The 23,175-nt window shown below is 43.2% G+C and overlaps 1 protein-coding gene across 2 annotated transcripts in view; it reads right to left on the bottom strand.

The window, feature by feature from the left end:
* Positions 1 to 23,175, bottom strand: part of CTNND2 (catenin delta 2) — a gene marked incomplete at its 5' end in the record, with an annotated part of 778,908 nt that overhangs the window by 320,984 nt on the left and 434,749 nt on the right. For both annotated transcript variants that reach the window (XM_080933837.1, XM_080933838.1), the window contains one exon: positions 12,599 to 12,793. In XM_080933837.1, the coding sequence (XP_080789963.1) occupies positions 12,599 to 12,793 (195 nt within the window). The remainder of the gene's footprint in view (positions 1 to 12,598; positions 12,794 to 23,175) is intronic.

Here is a 23,175-nt window from a genome sequence, read left to right as displayed (position 1 = left end):
AAGCTTGGACAATTAGATCTTTATTGTCCTATCAGGGAGTGTTCAGAACGTGCCCAGCTTAACTTTACGAAGTTTGCAATAAATTTAGCAGCCAGGTCATTTTCCAGAATGGAGGGAAGGGAAGGCAGAGCGTACGACTGGGGTGGCTGTGGAGAGGAGGGCTCGAGATGCATAATCAGTACCTCTGCATCCTTGTGGGACCTCTCCTTTCTGCAAAGTGAGTCCCTGAGGGTTTCATGTCCCTCTTTCTCAGAAAGCTGTGACAGGGACAAATGCACTTGGGAGTCAGGAGATTGTGTGTGTGTGTGTGTGTGTGTGTGTGTGTGTGTGTGGTGGGGACAGCCATCCAGCAGCGGGTAAGGAGCTGATGTGGCTTTTCCCAGTCTTTGCACCTTTTCAACATGTCTAGGTTGCTTTGAGATTTCACACGAGTTACTAGAATCAGTTCCATGTTTTCCAAACTGAATCTCCTTGTTCGTTTCTTTCCTGGGGTCTTTTAAAGATGATGTCAGTCCACTGTTTTTTATCCGTCTCTCAAAAAATATTTACATCTAATGTCGAACTGACACATTAAAATGGAAATATCATCTTCCCTATGCGTGGGCAGTGATGAGGTATTTGCTATTCTTGCCATGGTCAGGCGCAACCACTTTGAGGATATTCTCTTTGTGGCATCTTTGTGGCATCAGGCAGATACTGAGTTATGCAAGCACCTAGATGCGGGGATGCCACAACCGACTGCACTGCACACAATTGGATTCCCGTTCTGAGACACACAGTGCAATTCTGACCTTCCAAGATCTAGACTGTCATATGTTTTTTTGTCATCTTTTCTCATAAGGGCCATATACCACATGAGACACAAAGGCATTTATGCCACATCGAAGAAACGATTGCTAAGAGCATGTAAGGGATTCATTCTGTCAAGACTGCCAATGTTGAAAATAAACTGGAGATGAGATGGTCCTGTTGAGGTCAGGATTTGAACCCATGGCTTCAGGACTGTACTTTTCTAATCAAACTTCCATCCTTTATGATACAGTGGGCAAAAATTTCAGGGGAACAGGGTTAAATGGTAATGAAAACTGCTGTTTTCAGTGGTGGAGAAAAGGTACCCACACGCCCTAAGAGGCAGAATTCTACAGTCACTGCTAGACACAGGTTTCCAATTGTGTTTGATGGAAGTTGTGGCAGGTGCCTATTCTCAGTCTCCATAAAGATATAAATGTAATAAAAATTTAAACACCATTAACTATACCCTGCATGCTATAATCAAGGCAGATTAACATCTAGATGAGAACACAGACACAAAACCTCATTTTCATCGAGATTTATGATAAGCTCGTAAGAAAATCAAGGGCAAAAGAAACGCAGTCCTCTGCCTCATTTTCATAGCGGTGCATTCTTCACCCAGGAAACTAAACCATCACTGTTTATTCTTACTGAAAAGTGCTTTCAGGCAAAAATAAATTCTTTTCTAAATATAGTGGCTGTTAATCCCAGTGATGCACAAAAAGAGGCACATGTAGTGGAGACCAAGAGTTAACGCTGCAATATAAAGAGGCCATTTTCCTGGCTGGGAACTGATCAGTTGCTAATGTGCTAGTTGTGAAGCAGGAGAATCTGAGCTGGGTTCCCGGCCTGTGGGACCAAACTGGGCATGGCAGAGGATGCTTGCCAGTCCTGTGCAGAAAGACAGAAACAAACAAATCCCTGGGGCTCCCCGGGAAGCCAGTCTAGGCTAACTGGTGAGTTCCAGACTTTGTCCCAAAGGTGAGCAACACATAAGCTTGTTTTCCATACCTTATGTGTACCTGCTCACATGCCATATACATACATCTTCCTGCACACACATGAACATACTCGCCCAAACTCATATATCACACACCTATGGGGTCATTTTTATGTGCTGCTAGGACAGTTAAGATGAACCAAATGACTGTCCCACAGTATGTCTGAGGACACCCAGTTAAAGCAGAAAAAGGGGGAAAATTGATGAGTAGCAGCCCCAGCCCTGTGCAGAATGGGAGGGAACAGGCTCAGAATGCGCAGCAGTTTGAAACTATTACGGAAAAAGAAGGAAGGCAGTGCCTAGAGGTATGAAGGGGTGACGGAGATGGTGAAGTTCCTACTTGGTTTGGAGTTTTGTCTAGATTAATTCTATTATTCTGGGTATTGAATGTCTTACCTATATGCATGTCTGTGCAATATGTGGGCTTGATTCCTGCATATGTCAGAATAGACCAGTGGATACCTTGGGACTGGAGATATAGATGGTTGTGAGAACTATTGTATGAGTGACAGCTCCTAGGCCAGAGGAACAAGAGCTCTTAACCACTGAGACAGCTCTACAGCCCCCTGTTTGGTTTCCATTGTGGCCTTTTACAAGGATAGACCATACGGCTCATTAGGTGCTTGGTATCAGACTCCTGCTCTAGTCCTTTATCTTGGACAAGGTAATTGGACAAGATACTCGAGAGTTCATAGAAGGGAGCAAATGGCCTCCTGGGATTATTGTTTGGTTTAATGCAGAAAAAGCACATGGTATATAACCCAGAGAAAATGGCACACTAGTGAGCTGTCCAGTGTCGGGGCTGAAATCTACAGCACTACACAAAGGAGCCGTGCAGGGGCCTGAAGGGGAAAGGTCCTGGCACTGGGCATCAGAAGGCTCCTGAGTCCCTGTATCAATGTCACATTTATTCGGCAACCTGTTAAAGAGGAAGCACGCTGGCTTTACTTAACAAGTGGGAAGTTGAGGCTTGGAGAGAGAAAGTTGTCTACCAGTGTGGTCTCAATAGAAAAGGAATTTAAGACCCTGTAGCTAGTCTCTGGATGTTATGCTAATAACTAATCCCTAAACCAGGATTAGACAAACTTACTTACTTAGTAAAATGAGTAAGTTTTAAATAATAACAAAGAGCTTAGAATTAGGGGAAATGGAAACTAAAGGTGGAGGGAAGAGATGGGTTAATGACAGGAATCAAACACCTGACTATTACACTGAAAAATTACAAGACATTGGTGCATGAACTGGTTTGTGTTATTTCTATAAAACTGAGTTTATACAGATATGTAGAAAAGTTATATGAAATATTCTGAACATCTAACCTTTTCTCACTTGAAGAAGAGAAATGTAAAACTGCATGCAGTTGTCTTAATTTTAAAGTGTCTTGACTGTGGGTCCCTTCAATGACATTTCTGTATTGGGCTATGGTGGTGTGAGCTATAAAATCTGAGATGATGAGCCACGTTCCAAAAGTCCTCATTTTTTTACAAATTACAGTAACTTTGAATTTATTAATTTTGACTTTGGTGAAGTGCCCCCCAGAAGTATCACCCAAGAACATGAAGAAAAAGAGGGAGGGAGGGAGGGATGGAGAAAGACAGAGAGAGAGAGACAGAGAGAATGAGAATGTGTGTGTGTGTGTGTGTGTGTCTGTGTGTGTGTGTGTGTGTGTGTGTGTGTGTGTGAAGGCCAGAGAGCAACCTTGAAATCTGGCACCCTCATTTGGAATTTTTGTTTGACAGGGATCTCTCACAGGACACAGGGCTGCCTGACCCAGCGTGACTGGTTGGTTACTGAGCTTCTGGGTTCCACTTTCACTGCTGGCCCAGTGCCTGAATAGCAGACACACAGACACAGCACCACATCTAGCCCATTCCCCATGGAATACTGGGAGTCAATCCCAGGTCCTTTTGCTCAGACTACAATTACTTTACCTACTGAGCTATCCAGCCAGATCTTAACGGATATTTAGTTCTCTCTGTAGCTCTCAGTAATAGAGATAGTTTCAAGATAAAAATTCATAATTCAAATGTATACTGTTAAATTAAAATGTATTCTTTGAAATTAGACCGGCACAGCCACACATATAAAGTATCTCTCTGTGCCAAGAGGGGTTTCTTTTATATTTCAGACACACAGAAAACACTGAATGAAAAGGACAGTTGAGAAATGGTTGGGAAAAGTGGTGGACAACTCTGTCCCTAGTACCCAGAAGGCTGAAGCAGGAGAATTGTGAGTTTAAGCCCTCTCTTGTCTACACTGGGAGTCTGAAGTCATTCTGGGCTCCAGCCAAAACCTTATGTCAAAAATAACAGGGTCACAACTGCTATTTTAGGGTGGCAGGGGTGGATGGTATTGGGGAACAGACTGTAAGAGTCAAGGTTCGATACTTCCCTCTGATTTGCTGAGCTATTTAGCTCTCTGTATATCCCGTACAAAGCAGACCCTGTTTGTTAACAAGGATAAACAACTACCATCCTTCAATGAGAAGTCTTTCATTTAATCCACCTTCCCCTTAATTTCCATCATTAAACATTTTCTCCCATCTGAGTTGAAGAGCTCCATCTACCCTGCAGGTGACTCCATCCAACACAACACCCTCCTGCCAAACATGTGGAGGAGCTGGCACCTCATCAGGTCCACAAACTTGTCCCTTTCCTCCCACCTCCTCTGCAAACAGCCCCCTTTCCTCATGAGCCCTCAGGACTCCACGAACCGCCGGCACAGCCTCCCTGGGGAGACTTAACAAGCTGTGCCTTCTGCAGTGGACTTGACACTTTGACAGACACCTGTGCCATTGCTGGAATTATCTGTTTGTTTTCTGCAAAGCTACACAAACAAAGCCATAGTTTGTCAAGGCAAGAGAGAGATGCTTTCTGTGCTACACTTGAGAGAGGAACAGTGTAGCCTTGTTAGTAAATCCAAAAATTGTTTTGTTAATGATGGTTACTGAAAAGAAATAAAAAAAACCCCAGAAATCTGGGCACCTGGTAAGAAACTATTATGAGGAATAGAAGGTGAAGTTCAGCAAGGAATAAGAAAAACAACTTTCTGTTTGTTTTAACCATTGATTTTTATATATTTATAGTCTTTTAGTTTTACTTTACACGTGAGTGTGATTTTATTCCTTGTAGGTCCCTAGTGTTGGCAGACCCCAGAGAGTGCCTCAGGACCCCTGAAATGGGGGTCACAGATGTCTGCCAGTCACCACATAGATGCTGGGAAGTGAACTGAGGTGCCCTTAAGGGTAGCCCATGTTCTTAAGTTCTGAGCCATTTCTCCAGCCTCATGTTTCAACGTGAATCTGTATATACAGATAAGAACCATGAAAACAGAACACATATTTACATGTGTTATCGAGATAACTTAATAAGAAGAAACATATAAGACAATGAGTAAGGAATCCTGCTCCTAACGGGAACATGAGGATCACTCAGCGATAGAGTGGCCAAGAGCTCTCGGGTCCGTTACTCAAGGGGTAAAAAGTCTTTGGCTCCTAATCTGAAATAATCTTGGCAAAGCTGTCCTGGACTTGAACTGTGTCTTCCAAGTTTCCGTACTTTACACTGGCTAAATGAAGGTGGCGATCTAAGAATAAATACAACATGGTGTTGTAACTTGGTTTTGTAACTTCAGATGTCCTTATCTCTTCATCGAGACGTGTTTCCAAGCATGGACTCACTCACAGTGGGATTTCCATGACTCATGTTCAGGCTGTTTTTCACTGCTTCTATGAGAAGCAGAGCATCAGGGTCCCCCAAAATGTGTGAACAGATGTAGGGATGCCAGAAGCATGAACAGATATAACGTAAGTTTGAAAGAGAAAAATGCGAAAAGAATTCTCTTCTAAACAGTTGACCAGTTTTGTTCTTTTTATATAGCATGGACAATTACAATACTGTTGTAGACATCTTTGTCTTATTTCACGTGCTTGAAGGGTGTGTCTGTGTGTATGGCTGTGTACCACATGTATATCTGGTGGCTGGAGGTTAGGAGGGGTCTTGGGTGCCCTGGAACTATAGTTACAGGTGGTTGTGAGCTGCCATGTGGGTTCTGGAAACTGAACCTAAGTCCTCTTGTAGCTCTTGACCTACAAATGTGTGTGGTGAGAGGCCATGTAATGAGGGTTACATGCTGGCAAATGATAAAGTCAGTCTTGTGCAAGACGGTTCATAGTAAGTCCTGGAACATAGCTCTCTTCACACCTACCTCAAGTCAGAAGACAGAGCAGTGCTGGAAAGATTAGGGCTGAGGGTGATGTGTCAACTGAGCAGTGGGTGTGACGTCACTTATAAGGTTCACAGAAAGGCTTAACCGTGCCAGAAGTCAGAACATAGGAACAGTTAAGATGTCTGCAGTAGATGTGCCTCTGTGGACCCTTAATTACGGAGCGGCAGCTTCTGCCCTCCATTCAAGACATTGCCTATCGATTCAAATGGTTAGAAAGCTCTAGAATTCATTTTTATGGCCATTTTCTTGGCTGTGTTTCCCATTTGTAGATAAGTGAATTGATCAGTATCAGAGCGTGACATACATTTGTAGAGGGCATATTTGTTTGATAACAATACAAAATGATCAAAAGACCTGTGGCCCGTAGCCTCCCAGATTCCAGGCTCCAACCTGGCCTCAGGTTCTCAGCCCGCTAAGAAACTGCTCTGTAATTGAGATTTCACAGGATCTCCGCTTGAACTTCTCCTTCAGCAAGTACGTATTTTTGCTTGCACAGAGAATATAGCATACCTTTAAATCACAAGAACATGCTTGACTTAAAGGCCTTTAGTGCTTAAGATAGTGGAGAATCTTAATTCTCTTCTGCAACCATCTAGCTTTTAGAGGCGAACCTATTTCCATGTTTGAGACTCCTGCAAAGCCATTTAATGATGGGTCAACTCCAACTTTCTAGAGCTGGGGCGAAGGAGATCTGTTCACATCTCCATTGCAGTCTTTCTCCCTGCCTTCTCTCTCATATCCTTTTACGCTGGCTCATCCCCTTTTTGACACCCTAGTTAATAGACATGACCCCTCTACCACTATGGGTATGTTAGCATTTCCCCACCCAACTATGCCAAGTTCATTGTCATGGAAAATACCATCCAAAACCTTCAGGCTAGTTCAGTTTTCACTTGAAAGCAAACTTCAGCACATTTCTTTTGTAGTGAACAGATAGTGGTGAGTATTTAAATACTCATTTAGGGTATTTCATTTAGCTCATAAAGGATTATGACCTAATCCAGACATGCTATATATTGCCTTGCATTTTAATCTTATTTGGATTCTCTTCAAAGCAGATTGTTTTTAAAAGCATGCAGGCTGCATTTTCTGTGCATACACTAATATCTAATGTCCACCAGACCAAATGGGGAGAATCAGGAAGAGAAGAGTCAGTCAGCCTGGGGTTTAGTCCCCTTTCTACCCACTCTGTTTTTACCCTCTTCTCTGTGATGTGTAGAGCTCCGTGGAGGAATGAGGCCACTCACACAGGTTGTTGTTAGCTCTAAATGAGGTAATCCATGCTATCTGCACAATAGGAAACTCTGCATGATGATAGAATTGTTTATGATGCTTTCTAGGCCGAGAAGCATTGCATACAGACCCGAAGTATGGCTACGGTAGAAAACACAAGGTTATGTTATCGTCCACTGGTACTTGTAGCACACAGGGTACAAACGAGAGAAAATGAATATGTGTAGAATGAAATGCATATAAAATTATAGAGAAGATCACATATGTAAGGCTAAAATGTGGATTCATTCATTTTCTACTTTGTCTATTCGCTGGTTTACATTTCAACTTTTAGAACAAATTCTACAAGCCTTCTGACATCTACATAGAGAGCAGAACTAATAATCAAGAGTAGAAGACATTCCTGGATATTGGAAAAGGTCCTAGTATTTATTTTTCTGTTAATCTACATTTTAAATACCTGGTTAAAAATAACCTAAGAATTCTGAGAGCTAGGCTCAGAGAGATGGTTCCGTGGTCAGAGCATTTGTAGCTCTTGCAAATGAAGCTCAATGAAAGGAAGGGTTCCCATGGATAGGGATGGGACACTACTCTCTGGCAGCTTCTTTGACTAGGAGCCACTGCTGACTCAGAAAACAGTGGCTGTTGTGTTTCTGGAGTACTGTGCCCATGTCTGCCTACCGCTGTCTTAGGTAAGGGGATGGATAACAGACTTTCTTCCTGTATCTCTACTTGCAGCACATTTTGGACCAGTGATGCATCCAAGGTCTTCCTGTCCTCGGAGCCTGCAACCTTCTACTAGGTTTTGTAGAAAAGAAAAAGGAAGCAGGCCCTGTCTTGCAGTAGCCTGGTGTTTCTGAGAAAGACAGTGCTGGAGCTGAGTCTGTACAGGAGGTGGTGGAGGACTCCTCAGAACATGTCCTCTGGTATGGTGCTAATGCACTGTGCTTGGCTTGGTAGAGTCCGGATAATTGCAGTGTGAAAAGCAAACTGTTTGTCTGCTTTACCCCCCACAAGCCCATAGTGGAGGGGAGAAGAAGAGGGGACTCGGGCTTCCTGAGGTTCCAGCATGAACCTGTTCATGAGGTCAATCACATGAGCATTAGGTAGACTGTGCATGGCGCAGGAGTCCAAGGGGACTATTTAAATACATGAAGAAAGAAAGAATGCGCTGTCTAAGCTGGTATCTGAGACAGTCCCCTGTCTCAATAGCTGACATGGGGGGCTTACATCTGGAAGCAGGGGAAGAAGGAAAGAGGTTGGAAAGAACAAAAAAGAATGGTAATGGTGAGTACAAGAAATTCCCGAGGCAGCCCTGTGATGGAGACATCTGCAGAGTCCTAACAAGCTTTTACCTTCAGTGTCTGAGACAGCCCTGTGATGGAGACATCTATAGAGCCTTAACGTGTGTTACCTTCAATGTCTACACTCACTCTGTAGTTATTTTTTGTGCCATTATCTCCCTACGAATCTCTGTGCTCAAGAGTGGCAGGCAGGCACCATGGTAGCCCTCAGTGAGGTCAGCATGTGAGAGGGACCAGCAGGGAGACAGTCACAATGGTCAGTATGATGCTTAGGAGAGCAAGCAGCTTGAAAACACATCTATGGCACGGACCTTTCGGACACTCCCATCCCGTTAGACAATTTCTTCTATGTTTAGAAAACTGCATGAAATGAAATGTGCTCAGAAACAGGAAGTAGCCTGTAAGCCACTCGGGATAAGCTAGCGAATCAAGCAAACAGTGGCTCTTAGCAGATACAACTTTAATAACACAATGTCCAAAGCCAGTAAGCTCCATGGATGAAAATAAATCTATTTTGCTTTCAAATGGTATTTAGAAACCTGAGGTCAAACAAGACCAGGATCTAGGACAAGGCAGCTTTGCTGTGACCTTTCAAAGACAGGCTCCAAGTAACCTATGTGACTCTGGATGCCACATCTTCATGTCGACTTTATGATGTATGGGATGAGCATCAAAATGTGCCCAAGCCACAGGATTAGGAAGCGTATTAAAGGTACTAAAGACTGTCCCTGAAAGTATACATGTGCTTCCCGTTGTTCTTAAGAGCTCATGCTTGGTTCTTAACACCTCCTTCTCACTACCTAACTTTTGATACACCTTTCCCTCACTCCTATTCCCAAGAGTGGGTGTGGTCCAAGAGACTGATCAGATTTCTGCTTTGTCTGAAATGTTTAGGGGTCAGAGCTGGATGGGCTACTGCCAGTTCCTCGTCACTGAAAGCCGGAAAGGTAAGGCCACATGCTCATGTCCCCTCAGCCATCTGTCAGAGCCAAGAATGGGGGACAGAAGTATCTCTAACCTACGGGACTCATTAGAACATGACCTCTGCTCCCAAGGTCCATTATTCCCCTTCTGGATGTACAAAACAGGGGATATGAACAAAACGACCTCAGAGACAAAGAAGCAATCTTAGACTATTCTGTTATGACCATTTAGTAATTATTTTTAACCCCTACTTTTAATAGTTTTCCAGTTCATGGTATATGCTATATTAGACACAATTTATTATCATTCTTCTTATTATTCTGTTACATGCCTCTGGTGTATTAGTAAAATATATATGCATACCAAAAGCATCATTTTAGACATTTACACTCTAGAGCAGCGGATCCTGGGATGAGGAAGGAGTGAGAGCATAAAGCAGGTCGGATGCAGGCACGGGGTCTCCTGGGCAGGGGCAGGGGCAGGCATGAGAGTCTGTGGCTTGCGGCTTGTGGCTTCACTTTCCCTCTCTTCTTTCTATGCTTGCAAAAATATGTTCACAGCATTGTGTGAACCATCAAAAGCTATGTCAAGTTCCACAGTGCCAGCTGGCATAGGGTGTTAGATCTCGGACTCCCACCTCTCGGCAGGTCTCTGTTGTGGCTGTCACTGTAATAAGACCCTTTGAAGCATTTCGAGGAGACTCTTGGTTGCCCCCAAAGGAAGAACAAAAGCATAGATAGCATTGCTTTGCTCAAGATAGCTTTCCATTGGTATCTGGGAGTAGGCTTGCAAACTTTCAGCAAATAGCCAGGCTCTATGAGCATAGGTATGGTGTCTGTCATAGCCTCAGAGTGACTCCTCTGCAGTGTCAAAGCAGCTGGAAGGGACATTTCAGGGTAAGGGTGAGGGTGTGGGCTACAGCTTAATCATGGACATTAAACTCTAACTTTCATGTCATTGCTACATATGAGAAAACCTTACTCATCTCTTCACTCCCCCCCCCCCCAGTCACTTACATCAGTCTTAGCTGCCGAATGTTACTAAACCGAGATGCAAGCTGGATTTGGCCTGTGGGCCATTGTCTGCCTATCACAGGTTTAGAGGATCCTAGTGTATAATCTGAATGAGAAATACTACGGTTCGGCTCATGGGACTGAAGACTTGGTCCCCAGTTGTTGGTGGTGTTTGGAAGGTCATGAGACTTTTAAGATGTATAACCTTGCTGGACACAGTGTGCCACTGTGGGCAGGCTTTGAGAGGTTAGAGCTTTCACCCCTCTTCTTGTTCTTGCTCTTGACTTCCTGTGCGTGTGGAAATGCAATCAACCAGCTTCCTGTTCCTATGCCAGGCCTACCTGTTGCCACGTCTTCCCTGTCATGGTGGGCTGGGCCAGTTCTGCAAACAGAAGCTAAAGTGAATCCTTTCCCCTTAAGTTGTGTTTTAGTCTGGGTATTTGGGGGGAGGGAGGATGGGGACATCCTCTTGGAGACAGGGGAAGAGGAATGGGATGAGGAACTGTCAGAGGGTGGACCAGGAGGGGGAAAATGAATGGGCTGTAAAAAGAATTAAAGATAATAAAAAAGATAGAACATTAACTGATCAAAATGGCTTCTTTTGTGTGTGAAGTGTGAAGACTAGCTACTGCTTAGAATGTGAACTATACACGGCAGTTTTTATTATACACACACACACACACACACACACACACACACATATATATATATATATATATTATTAATCTTCCAAAAATTCACTAACAAAATACAATTCTGAAGGCATATATAAAACAGGGGCTTAACAAGCTATTTTTTTTAAAATTTAAATCGTTTTTCACAAGTGGCGTATGTAGAAATGAAATTATCATCATAGTTGATAATTTTCACAAAATAAATAAATATTCAAGTGTCCCGCCTCCAGAGAGCAACAGGTGTAACAGGCTGAGGATCAGAGATCTGACAAGCTTAAATCAGTGCAGTTTCTTATCTACATCTAAGTATGTGTTATTAGTATTGAATGCCAGTTACAATGCACAAGGGGTGCATTGAGACTTTCCTCTTTTGATGCAGTGGAACAGGGAATTTGTAAATTTCCATAATCGACTACAAGAGTAGCTTCTCTTGCCTTCAAACCATGTAATTCAGCATCACATGTAGTTTAACGAAATCACTGCACTATACTTAGTGGTCAGTGCAAGCTAACGATTGCTGAGGTTACAGAGATCTGGGCTAAGCTTGGGAAGGACGACTGTCCCACGCCTCAGGTGCGGCTAGCAGTCTGTGTCGCAAGGAAGGAAACCAACAGAGACATTTCTGCTGGTTACCTGGCAGGTTGAGGTTTTACCATGAACGTCCCTGGGAACGTGTGTCTCATTTCCCTGAATTTACTATGAAGGTCAGTGGGACTGGAACATAACTATAACTTTAGACTAGTTTATGAATGGCTACCAGCCATAGGAAACAGTCGCTGTTCTCTATGAACCCTGTGGTTAGGCACAACTTTAAAAAATACATATTTAATCCTGGAGAACTACACAGTTTGATGGAGGTCTCAATAATTATCAAGTTTCATCATTTAAATAACAATTCTGAATGTTCTAGCCCATTAGTGTGTATGAAACACATTCTAAGTCCATCTTTCAAAATATGTCACATTTTTTAACAAATATTTTGATCCTGAAGCTTGCTAAAAGGTAGACTACATCATTAAAAATGACTTACTACAGTAATGCATCTAAATTTATGACAGAGGGTACTGATTGCTTTTGTGGCTTTCTTATATTCATTAAATAAACTACTGAAGGCACCGAATACATCAGTCATGTTTTCTGTTTGTCTTTTTCTACTTGATAAAGTAACTTTACAATTCTCTTTGTATCTTCACCACTTACAGCATAACTAGGGAGATAACTGAGTTACAATCTCTCTCAGACATCATCAAAGATACCGACAATAGAAGCAGGCCATAAGGTTTGACTGGAAACACACACACACACACACACACACACACATGCATGTGCACACACAGGCACACCTTTCATTTGGGAACAATGGTTTAGTTTCCAAGGAGGTCCACGTACCCCCTCCCCAAGGGCAGGCAGGAATGTGTTCCCAGTACACACCTGTGCTCGTGCGGAAGGTGCCGGTGTGTGCTGGCGGCAGAGGATCCCCCTGGCTCTGGCTGAGACTCCTCATAGGGGGCTTCTGATAGACACGGTCTTCATAGATGGGGTCTATGTGGTGCTCTGGGGACTGCAGAGCTCGCAGCTCAGGGGCCAGGTGCCCATGCTGGCTGCTGTACGAAGCTCGGGACCCAGCTGAAATAAATGAACACAGGAAGATTAAAACTCAGCCAACATCCATCCAAACGGTATCAGACTAAAGAATTTGTGAATGGAAGGGCATGGGGATTGAAATCTCCGAAAACCCCTAATGCAGAATATCCAATGGTAGCATCAGGCCAGGCTAATCAGCTTATCACCCTATGCAGCTGCCTTGCTCTGCTCCCAAAGCTGACATCACTGGACAGAGGTCCAGGTTTCTCAAACAAATCCATGACAAACAGGGCCGCTGAAAAATATATTTTTTTACAGGCCCAATGAATGGAACCTGTCTCAAAAGCTGAGAGATCGGGGCGGAGAGACAACCTTCAAAGTCCACGAGTTATTTCCAACCGAAGTTATTCTAAATGGTGAGCCAGTGAATATTTTCCAGCTCACCCCCGATGCTCACTCCCGAAAACTGAACCGGAAACTGTTGCTGCCATCAGCAGGTTTTGCCCTGGACAATGGCTAAGTCAAGTAGACCCAAGAGCAGCCCCTATTAGAAGCGGATATTTAAGGATAAGGTTGCTTCGTCCTGTTTTCTTTTCCTTTAGCTAACCAACTGAAGCGTTCACATTTCTTCTGTCTCCCTCCAGACATGTACAAATGCCTGTCACTAACAGGCTTATGTAGCCACTATGAGTGGTTTGGCTTTCTAGCATTTGTGTACCCTCGTTCACAGCCTCGTTCACAGCACTCTCTGCACAGCCTGGAAAAAGTGTCCCTGTGCAGCAATGCTACAGAACAGGGGACCCTGAGGTAGTTTCTTAAAGACGCCTGCCACACCAGGGAGTGAGTTTACACTGGTTGCCCTGGCTGATGGTAAATTTGGTACTGATTTACATCCACATCAAGAGAAGAAATGTCACTGCAATGGAGTCATGAGACAGACTTGGGGACAGCAAGGGACAGTGCTACCTACCTGTGGTGAGCAGAGGACGCATATTAGAACCAAAGGGTCCTACAGTATGTAACAAGGATGGCCTACCAGTCACCCACATGCCCCAGACTGACACCTATGAGCCATCTTGGGAATTAATTGCAAACCGCCTTTCAATAGCCTGGGTTTGGTGCTCATTAAGAGGAGGACTGGAGGGAAGAAGGGGGTAGGGGAGATGACATCATTATAGCTTCATTTCAAAAAAAAAAAAAAGAAAGAAATAAAAATAAATGCACAGGGTTCTTTTCAGGAAGGGGAGGACCAGGGCAGGCGAGCTCTTTCCCTTTGTTGATAAATAATCTCAGATTTAGATAGAGTTGCAACAAATGACAGACTGGAAGCAACTGCTTTGCATAATCAGATTCTTTACATCTAATTCTCCAAATGCCAGCGCCTTCTCTCTCCCAAGCTGAAGTTGAGATTTCCCAGAAATATATTTAATATAGTGTGCCTCAAGTTCCTGCTGTCAACTCTGGCACATGGGGGCTCAGTTTATATTACTAAGATCCCCAAATCTAAAACACAAGGGTACAATAATTTTATTCTAATATTATGAGTGACCAGAGGACTCCGTGGTGGTGTTCTTTGCTCCAGATCTCACAAAAACCAGTGCCAGCCGGATAGTGAGGATTGCTGTTGGACTTCGGTGGCAACTTTGGGACATGAGTCCAAATGCTTCTTAGAATTTATTCATTGGTACTATCCACCAAATTATCAATCGTGTGCTGGGCCAGGGGCCAACATCTTAACATGAGAAGCCTGTTTTTATGGAAATCATATTTTCAGTGTGGTAGTTTTTACAAGTATTATCATTAATTAACTTGGAGACCAACAACTGCTCAGTCGGTTGGAAGAGAAAAAGAAACTGCAGAGAGCTCAGCTCTAACCGGGTTGTCTACAGCACCAAAGAGGGGGCAGAAAGACTGTAGGAGCGGCAGATGACTACAGTGAAACAGTGATTTCCAGAACCAATAGATCAACTGCGTTTATCACACAATGGCTGTGACAGCACACACAGCCCCTACATAAGCCCCTCATCAGACTCATCTCTAGGTATTGGCAGTCAATGGTTATTGGAAAAGAGAGATGCTGTTTTTGTTAGGGATGTTGGCCCTGGGAAGATGCTCTGCCCAAATAATAGATGGCCCTAAACCCTGCACATACTGAAAGCATTAAGCAAATTCAGCAGGATTAAAAGAAGATGAAAGGGAAGATATGAAATGGGGAGGGGATAGTATTTCAGAAGACAGAGGAGGAGTTGGAGGAGGGGTTGCAATACATCAAATCCATCAAGTGCGCTTTGAGACTCTTAAACAATAAAAAGTGCAAATGGCCAGCAAAAACATCTAATAGTGGCATTATCAAATAGTAGAATATTATTGGTAATACTAACAGCTCACAGCGTTTTCCCATGAGAACAGCTGTGCAAGAGAAATTCCATATTTCAGCTGAATACAGGGCACTGAGAAAGCCGTTCTCAAAAGAGCACTGTTTGTACTCTGTTATATTCATTGTGGTCAGGTTTAAAGACCTTGTGAGTAGACACAGCCATTATCAAGACAAACAAAAGGGACTGTGGACCAGAAGGCAGACCAGTGAATCAAGTTAAGGTAACTGGCCTCGCTTAGGGGAAAAGATGATCATCGGATACACATAAATATCCATTTTGTCTTGCCCACTATGAAGAAAAAGATTTACATGGAAACCAATTGTATGAATATTCATCCAAATCTCACTAGATACTTCATATGTCTTCTGACTCAAACAAAATGCACTTCACTCCCATAGAAATTTTCTTCCGTCATCACGGTCTACTTGACAGTAGTTCTGAGCACAATAAAGGATGCTAACCACCACTCCAGTACACTTACATCTTTCCCAAGAACTAAAACTATGCTATTATAAGAAGAAACACGCTGGGAAAGTTTCTGATGGGGTCTAAAATGTCACTAATGTCAAGGTCAAGGGCCCTTACCAATTACTTTGGTAGCAAACAATTCTGGGAACTCGACCTTAACCGAGCTTGGGAACTCAGAGCTGAAAAGTAGCAAAATGCAATCAAAACATGATGGACCAAAGAAAATATCAGAGTAGTTGCATGGATGGTTTCCCTTGCTATTGCAGAACTATGCTTTTGTAAGGACACTGTCAATGTGCAACATTTATAACTTATTTATGCAGTCACTTAGCATTGAGAATTCACTTCTATCCAGTGTCCCTGCTCATTCTGTTCCTGATACAAACTCAGAAGCCAGAGAATTTAGTCACCAGCATTGTTATCCTACAATGTTTCTGAAAGTATCTCTGAAGACATCTGGAGTGTGAGCATGATACACAGGATTAGTGATACAGAATGGCCACAGTGTGTCCTCCATGTGTGCTGTAAACAGGCCATAGCTCCCAGAGGGGACTCCTAGGAAGAGACCTGTCAGGCTGACACTGTACTGGGGCATGGCAGCTGTTACTAGAACTAACGCTGAGCCCCCAGCAACCTTTTCATGGCTGCCGATGGTTGGTTCAGACCACTTGACTGTGGTGTTGGAGGTAGGGAAGACAACATTCATGTCTGTGCTACGAATGTTTATGGACTATGCTTGAAAATATTTAGGGACATGCTTTACGCTGCTGCTCGGAGTAAGCAGGGAGTATGCTAACCCAAGGACTGTAGGGGCTCACATTGGAAACCCCACCACTAAAACGGTTGAGGCAGGAGAGTTGTGATTTTTCTCAACAGCCTGGAATCCTGAGTAAGCGTGATTTCAACAAGGGAAAGCGACAAGAAGGACGATTAAAAAGCCCCTCCGTGCTCTTTCTTCTGAACTCAGTTCTGTTCTTGAATTTGGAATCATATCCAAATGGGAATTCCAAGGTTTACTTCCCACTCCTGTGCTAATTCAAAAATTAATCTAAGTATTTAAAGAATTCCAGCATAATCTTCATGTGCTATGAGTTAAATTCATGGAACAAATTTTATTTGCAAATGAACACCAATTCATTGGATCCACTTCACAATGTATAACTCATATGTTATAAATGCAAAGCTATATGGATACATTCTGCAGGCAGGCTAAGAGCCGTGTTTCAGACCAATGCTGGTGAGAGAAATGATTGACTCATACGTATCCAGTGATAAAATTGTATTGTAACCTAACAATTTCAATGTAATGATATAAACTACACCGTGACAGTTTGGTTTTTGGAAAGGAAAAAACACCTTCTTATTTCCTCTATCCCAGAAATACCAGATTGTCATATTCTCTATCATACAGCTTTGCTGCTGTCATAGGAGCACTGGAGTTGTACAAAGTGGCAGTGTACACACACAACCCAGGGTTTCATTTTTTTTGTCCCCATCACTTTCCCAATGAGTTATCCAATGCAGTGCTCTGAAATCACTATATTCCATCTGCCTCTTTCCCAAACAAATATTGTCACCAATTGTGACTCAGGTACTTTCTCGTAAAACTTAAGAAAGAAAGAAAGGAAGGAAGGAAGGAAGGAAGGAAGGAAGGAAGGAAGGAAGGAAGGAAGAAAGAAAGCAAGCAGTGGCCAAATCACTGGTCCCCACATTGTTGTGACTGTGTCTCTGTGACCCAGTCTCTTGCCAAACAAAGGTCTTTTGATCTTCTACCCCACTGTTTAAGCCCAAGCATTCTTTCTTTTAGGAAAACAGACTTCTTTTGTTTGATTCCTTCAGTGGCAGGCAGGCTTCTGCAAAGCTGGAGAGATAGGGAACAGGAGCAATGTGACCTCTGCTCTTAGGATGGGCTGTTTGACAGTAGTGGACTGTCCAAGATGCCCCGATGATGCAAACGGTCCAGGTAAACAGTGTTGCGGGGGGCACTGTCCTGGAAGCCAGTTTTCTCCTCCCAGACCAGGTAGTAGCCAGGGATTTGATGCAATTCGGTGCATAAGGATGTCACGACTGAAATTCAGGTTCGCCCTCAGCACTTCTGAGAGCCTGAGGTTGGGCATCTTAACAGAGGAAGCTCCAGCTATGCCTCTCATTGAGAAGGCAGGGGCTGCGGGTCTAGCTTGAATACCTATCTGATTGCCAGAGAGTTCAGTTTAGGCACCAGCCTTGAATACTAGAGGCTGACACATCAGTGTCATAATCTCCCCTCCCCCCCGCCCCTTTGAACAAACACTAGTGGCCTCAACAAAGACTCGGGGCAGGGTGTAGCTGGATGCTGGCCATGCAGGTGGACGCTGGCAGGTGCCCAGCAGCCTAGCTCAGCTTGCTCGTGGTCTGATGACAACGACGACGGATCCTGTAACTGTTGTGTCTCCACATGGCAGGCTCTACACCAGAGGCTACAAATGATTTTTTTTTAATCCTACAAATGGCTCTTCCTGAGCTCAGGGAAGGACTGAAGGAGCTGAAGGGGATTGCAACCCAACAGGAAGAACAATACCCACTAACCAAACCACCCAAAGTTCCCAGGGACTACACCACCAACCACTGAGCACACATGGAGGGACCCATGGCTCCAGCTGTATATGTAGCAGAGGATGGCTTTGTCTGGCATCTGTGGGAGGGGAGGCCCTTGGTCATGTGGAGGCTCGATGCCCCAGTGTAGGGGAATGCTAGGGCATCAGGGTGTGAGTGGTTGAGTGGGTGGGGCGCATCCTCATAGAGGCAAAGGGGAGGAGGAATGAGATGGGGGATTTGCCTTTGCCAAGGGGAACCCCAGAAGGGGTTTATCATTTGAAATGTAAACAAAGTGATGAATTTAAAAGAGAAAAAAAGAAATGGCTCTTCCTCCAAGGTCTGGAAAAGTTAAGGTTAAGAATTATCTGGAGAAGAGTCATTGCTAGAAGGGTTTAAAAAAAAAATCAATCAGCCTTTTTATATTTGGGTGGGCTGGAATGTTTTTGTGGAGGTTATCTTGATGTTGATGTGGGCCTAGGTCCTCAGCACTGCCACAGTGCACACACACTGCCAAACAAATAATGTTCCTTGATCTTCCACTTTCTTTGGGAGCACAAAAAAAAAAAAAAAAGAAAGAAAGAAAAGAAAAGAAAAAAGACACTTCTCCACCCTGGAAAAATATGTGTATCATTTACTTTTGAGACAAAAGAAAAAAGAAGATTTATGCAGGCCTTTCCCAGACACGGACCTCCGAAAGCCCAGTGAATAGCACAGTATGCTATATGGCCTCTGAAAAGTGGTTTTGGTTTTAATAGTCATTGTAGACGGCAGGCAAGGTGTAGTTAGGATCTTCCGCACACACTCAAGGCTGAGTCTCTAGTATTTTATTTTCCTTCATCTGGGAGTCAGAACATCCCTGGGAATATCTATTCCTGATGTGCTATATGCAATGGCTCTTAGAAGAGGGTTAGTTTCTGGTGCTTTCAAGAAAAGCTAGCAATACCCTTGAGGGATGTGGGGGAATGGGCTTTGCCTCAAGCATTTCTTACTCTGTGCTGCAAGTAACATCTTCCTGGGAAACTCTAGGACCTGGCAGGGAGTGCCCACAACAAGGCATTTTGCCACTTTCCCTTCCTACCCTCATGTCTTTCTGCAGTTCTAGGATAAAGGACTTCAAGGGCTAGGGAGGCAAGGGTGTCGCAGTCCTGACTTAGCGATGTCCTTGTGGCCTCTGCAGCATCCTTCCACAACAGCCTAAGACTCAGCCTGGCAAACAGACCTTCAGAAAGACTCTACCTAAGCACCTCAAACATTTCCTGGCAAGGCCGGGAGAGTTGAGTTACTGTACTTTTATGTAAGGCAACATAACTTGATTCGAAACTTGTAATTAAAACATCTGGACTTCTGCAAGCAAAATAAGTTTAGCATATGAAATTGAATTTTTACCTGGGAGGAGCCTTGTAGTTATGACCATTCACTTTGGAATTTGTTTCTAACAGGAGTGGACCACACGTTTGGCTCACTGCTATCTTCTTATTGTCTTAATGACCTACTGATGAAAGCAATCTGTGATCTGCTGCTACCTCACTAAATAGTCACTTCCCAGTGTTTTTAATGGTCAGTCTTATATTGACACCAAACTTGTCTTTATCAACAAGGGGGACAGAACTCAACAGGTGTCGTTATTTCTCAACAGCTGCTTTTGATATCTCTTGCACAGAGCTTCTGCACCTTCAGGTCACCAGACCTCATTGTTAGACATCATCCCAGGAGGTCCCAGGGAAAGCGTCCAGAACAAGGCGGACCTGGTGCATCTTCAAATCTAAGCAAAACAGGCAGGCTGAGGTTTCAGTGCAGCTTTCATTAACTGTTCAAAGAGGGGCACAGGAGCAAAGCTCTCTCTCTCTTTTGGGTTCTGTGGATTTTGCCCCAGGCCACAGAAGAAATTCTCATCATGGGAAGAAGAAGAGCTAGCTCAACAAAAGGAGAAATAAACAGGCAGGTGCTTTCATAAATCACAAGGCTGCATCTCGAAGGCCCTGGCTGGCCTGAAACTCACTGTGGAGAGCAGGTTGGCCTTGAACTCACAGAAATCTGCCTGCCTCTGCTTCTCAAGGGCTGCAATAAAAGACAGGTACCACCACATTGAGCTGCAATTTTGAAAATATGTGGAGATGGTTTGCATTCTGTATCTTAAACAAAAGCCTTTTAGATAAATTGCTTCCCATAGGCTGCACAACATTCCTTTAGGAACCAGACATGGAGCTTCCAAAACACAATGCAATGCATCTTTCCCTGTCAGTTTTCTGTAGCGAATTTATTAGCAGAGAGAGGGTTTTGTGGCTTCTATAGAAAAAAAGACACATTAGCATACATCAAAATTTACAAAGAGAAAATGCCAGCCATAAACTTTGTAGATTCATTATTCCTATGTTTACATTTTATAACCTCTTTATGTATTGATATTTTATTATTTTATAATTCCTCTCATATGGAGTTTTGTATATAAAAAGGCTTTGAGAAGACACGAATTATACTGTGAACTGTGCAGTTTCCACTAGAAATTTAGCTTTTGGATTTTACTCTTTTCCAAGACAGTTCCAGTATGTGTTTATGAGCATGTGTATTTTAAAGCTGAGTTAATTCTGGGGTGGAGTATTACCACTGTCCTTTGAATGTAAGTCACCCTTGTTAAAGCACGAACTTCTTCACAGCATACATAAAGGACACCAGTGTCTAGCTAAAATGCCCCCTTTTAGATGTCTCTATCAAGAAAGATAAGAATGAACTGTGAGAAAATATCCTAGTCCCACACGGGAGTGAATGTTACTAAGCACTGTCAACAGGAGTGGCCTATTTGTCAGTATGTGACAGCAACAAGCTTCACTGAAGACTGGGGTATCATATTTGTGCCTTCCACTAATTTTCAGGTACAGTCTCAATTCAAGGCATTAGCAGGGATGGTACAGAGCTTCCGTTAGTGGAATTTTTGGCCCCTGTAAAACAAGCCCCAGAATGATCTCTCAAGTTTCTTCCTCCATGAGGAGGAGGAAAAAGCAACAAGGATTCCTCAATGAACTAGAAAGTCTTCACTACACACAGAATCTACTACGACCTTGGTTGCCTTGGTCTTAGCTTTGTCTGTCTGTCTGTCTGTCTGTTTTTTGGCTTTTATGTAGCCTTCAGAATCATGACATGTAAATTTCCATTGTTAAAAAAAGATGATATTTGTGGTATTTTGTTATAGCAATGCAAATAGAATACGTCAACATGAAATACATAGAGAAAGCTATGAGATTTTCTATGTCTAACCAGATAACTGTGTATGTGGAACATGTATGTGGTGCATGTTTGGATGTGTGAATTTCATCCTAGGAGGAGGAACAGTGACTTCTGTTTTTTACTCTAATTCTTGAAATGGATACTTCTTTCTTTCTAGGGAAGTTTTTCACCTCCTTATACCACATTGTCAGTCCAAGCACAGAGAGCTAAGGCGGAGTCAGAAACTATCACCTGAAGCTCTGGATTGACTCCACCTCTGTAGTAACCCAGTACCATAGAGCTCAGGGACCATCCAGGAGGACTGGCAGGCAGAAACCACATCCGGCGAGGTCCCTTTGAAGGTATTTGCACAGTAAGCAGAAACTGGAATGGCTTGCTTAAACTTGCTCCTTAGTCAAATTACTGGAGCTTTTCTTTAGATTCCTTTGCTTGGTGATCCTGGAAGATCTACAATACATTGACTGCATAAGGTCAAGCAGTAATACGGAATGGGTATTGTCTGATTTTATCATCTTCTTTCCCAGTCCTATACTTGTGGCTGTTCAGTTGGCTGGTAAAACTACAGTACAGTACCGCCTGGCCTGCTTTATAGGTGTCTACACATCTCACATCACAGACCTGAGAAAGACAGAAACATTCTCTAGAGAACCATGAAGTACTGAAGGCACCGCCATCCTTTCCTGTATCCCTTCGAGTCACCTCCTTCCCATTGAGTTTTGCTGACTTCCATCCTTTTGCTCACTTTAGGCAGTACCTATCTGATAGTTAGTTTTGGTTACTATATTGATTAGATTAAGAAACAAGAAGATCAGAAAAGTACACTTCTACCTATTTCTATGGGGTATCTCTAGGTGTATTAGATCACTGGAGCTCTGAGTTAACTCAGTTAATTTGTGGAGAGATTAAAATTTTCAGTAGAAGCTTGGGAAAAAGAACTGTGGAAAGTGAGGTAGAGCTTAGGAAGTTCAATAGACATGGGGGTGTTTCACTGAGTGTGACTTCTTACCCTGCTTTCTAATACGCCCTCATCTTTCTGCATTCTGTCTGCTGTAAGGTGAGCTCTAGAGCTCTTCCTCATATGTTGGGCAGATATCTCTGAACCCGGGAACTAAATCTTCCCCTTGAATTTTTAAATTTTGTTTTAGGTATTTTAACTATAGTAACGTGAATTCTGACTAAGTAGTCACATTTTGGTTAGTTTAAATATGGCTTTCTGTTACTTACTAACGACAACCATTTCACACACTAGTTTCTTTACCGTAGCCAGCCAATATGTTTGCAGAGATGACGTCTATTCGAAGAGACAGGGTAGAATGATTTAGATGTGTTGAGATTCCATTACCTGTCTTTCATGAGCCTGAATGAGCACTAAGTACATTTTTTGGCTTTTTTATTTGTTTGTTTGTCTGTTTGTTTTGATTGCCAGAAAATTCGAATTTTCTTCTTGGTGTCAAAGCCAGCATATACCATAATGATATATAAAGACCCATTGACATTAGCCCATAGAGGCTTTGGACACTGCCATGTTAGTTAATCTACAGTCAATATGGTGCTTATTCCATCTTTTCCTTTGTGTCCCATTAACTTAATCTGAGGCAAACAGCTTGGAAGTTAGAAGTAAATTCACCAACAACCCCAACATCAACTAAGCCTTCCCCACAGCTGACTGTTCCGGAGCCAACATGACACCCAGGCATGAGTTTCCTGCTACAGGTGGATTTCTGCGTCTGAGTCTTTCTGGTCCCATCCTGTGGTGTCTTTCTGTCATTCTAGACTGTACAG

This window comes from Micromys minutus (assembly GCF_963924665.1).
Source record: "Micromys minutus genome assembly, chromosome: 20".
Classification (NCBI taxonomy): Eukaryota; Metazoa; Chordata; class Mammalia; order Rodentia; family Muridae; genus Micromys; species Micromys minutus.
This window is presented reverse-complemented; position numbering and strand designations above follow the sequence as displayed.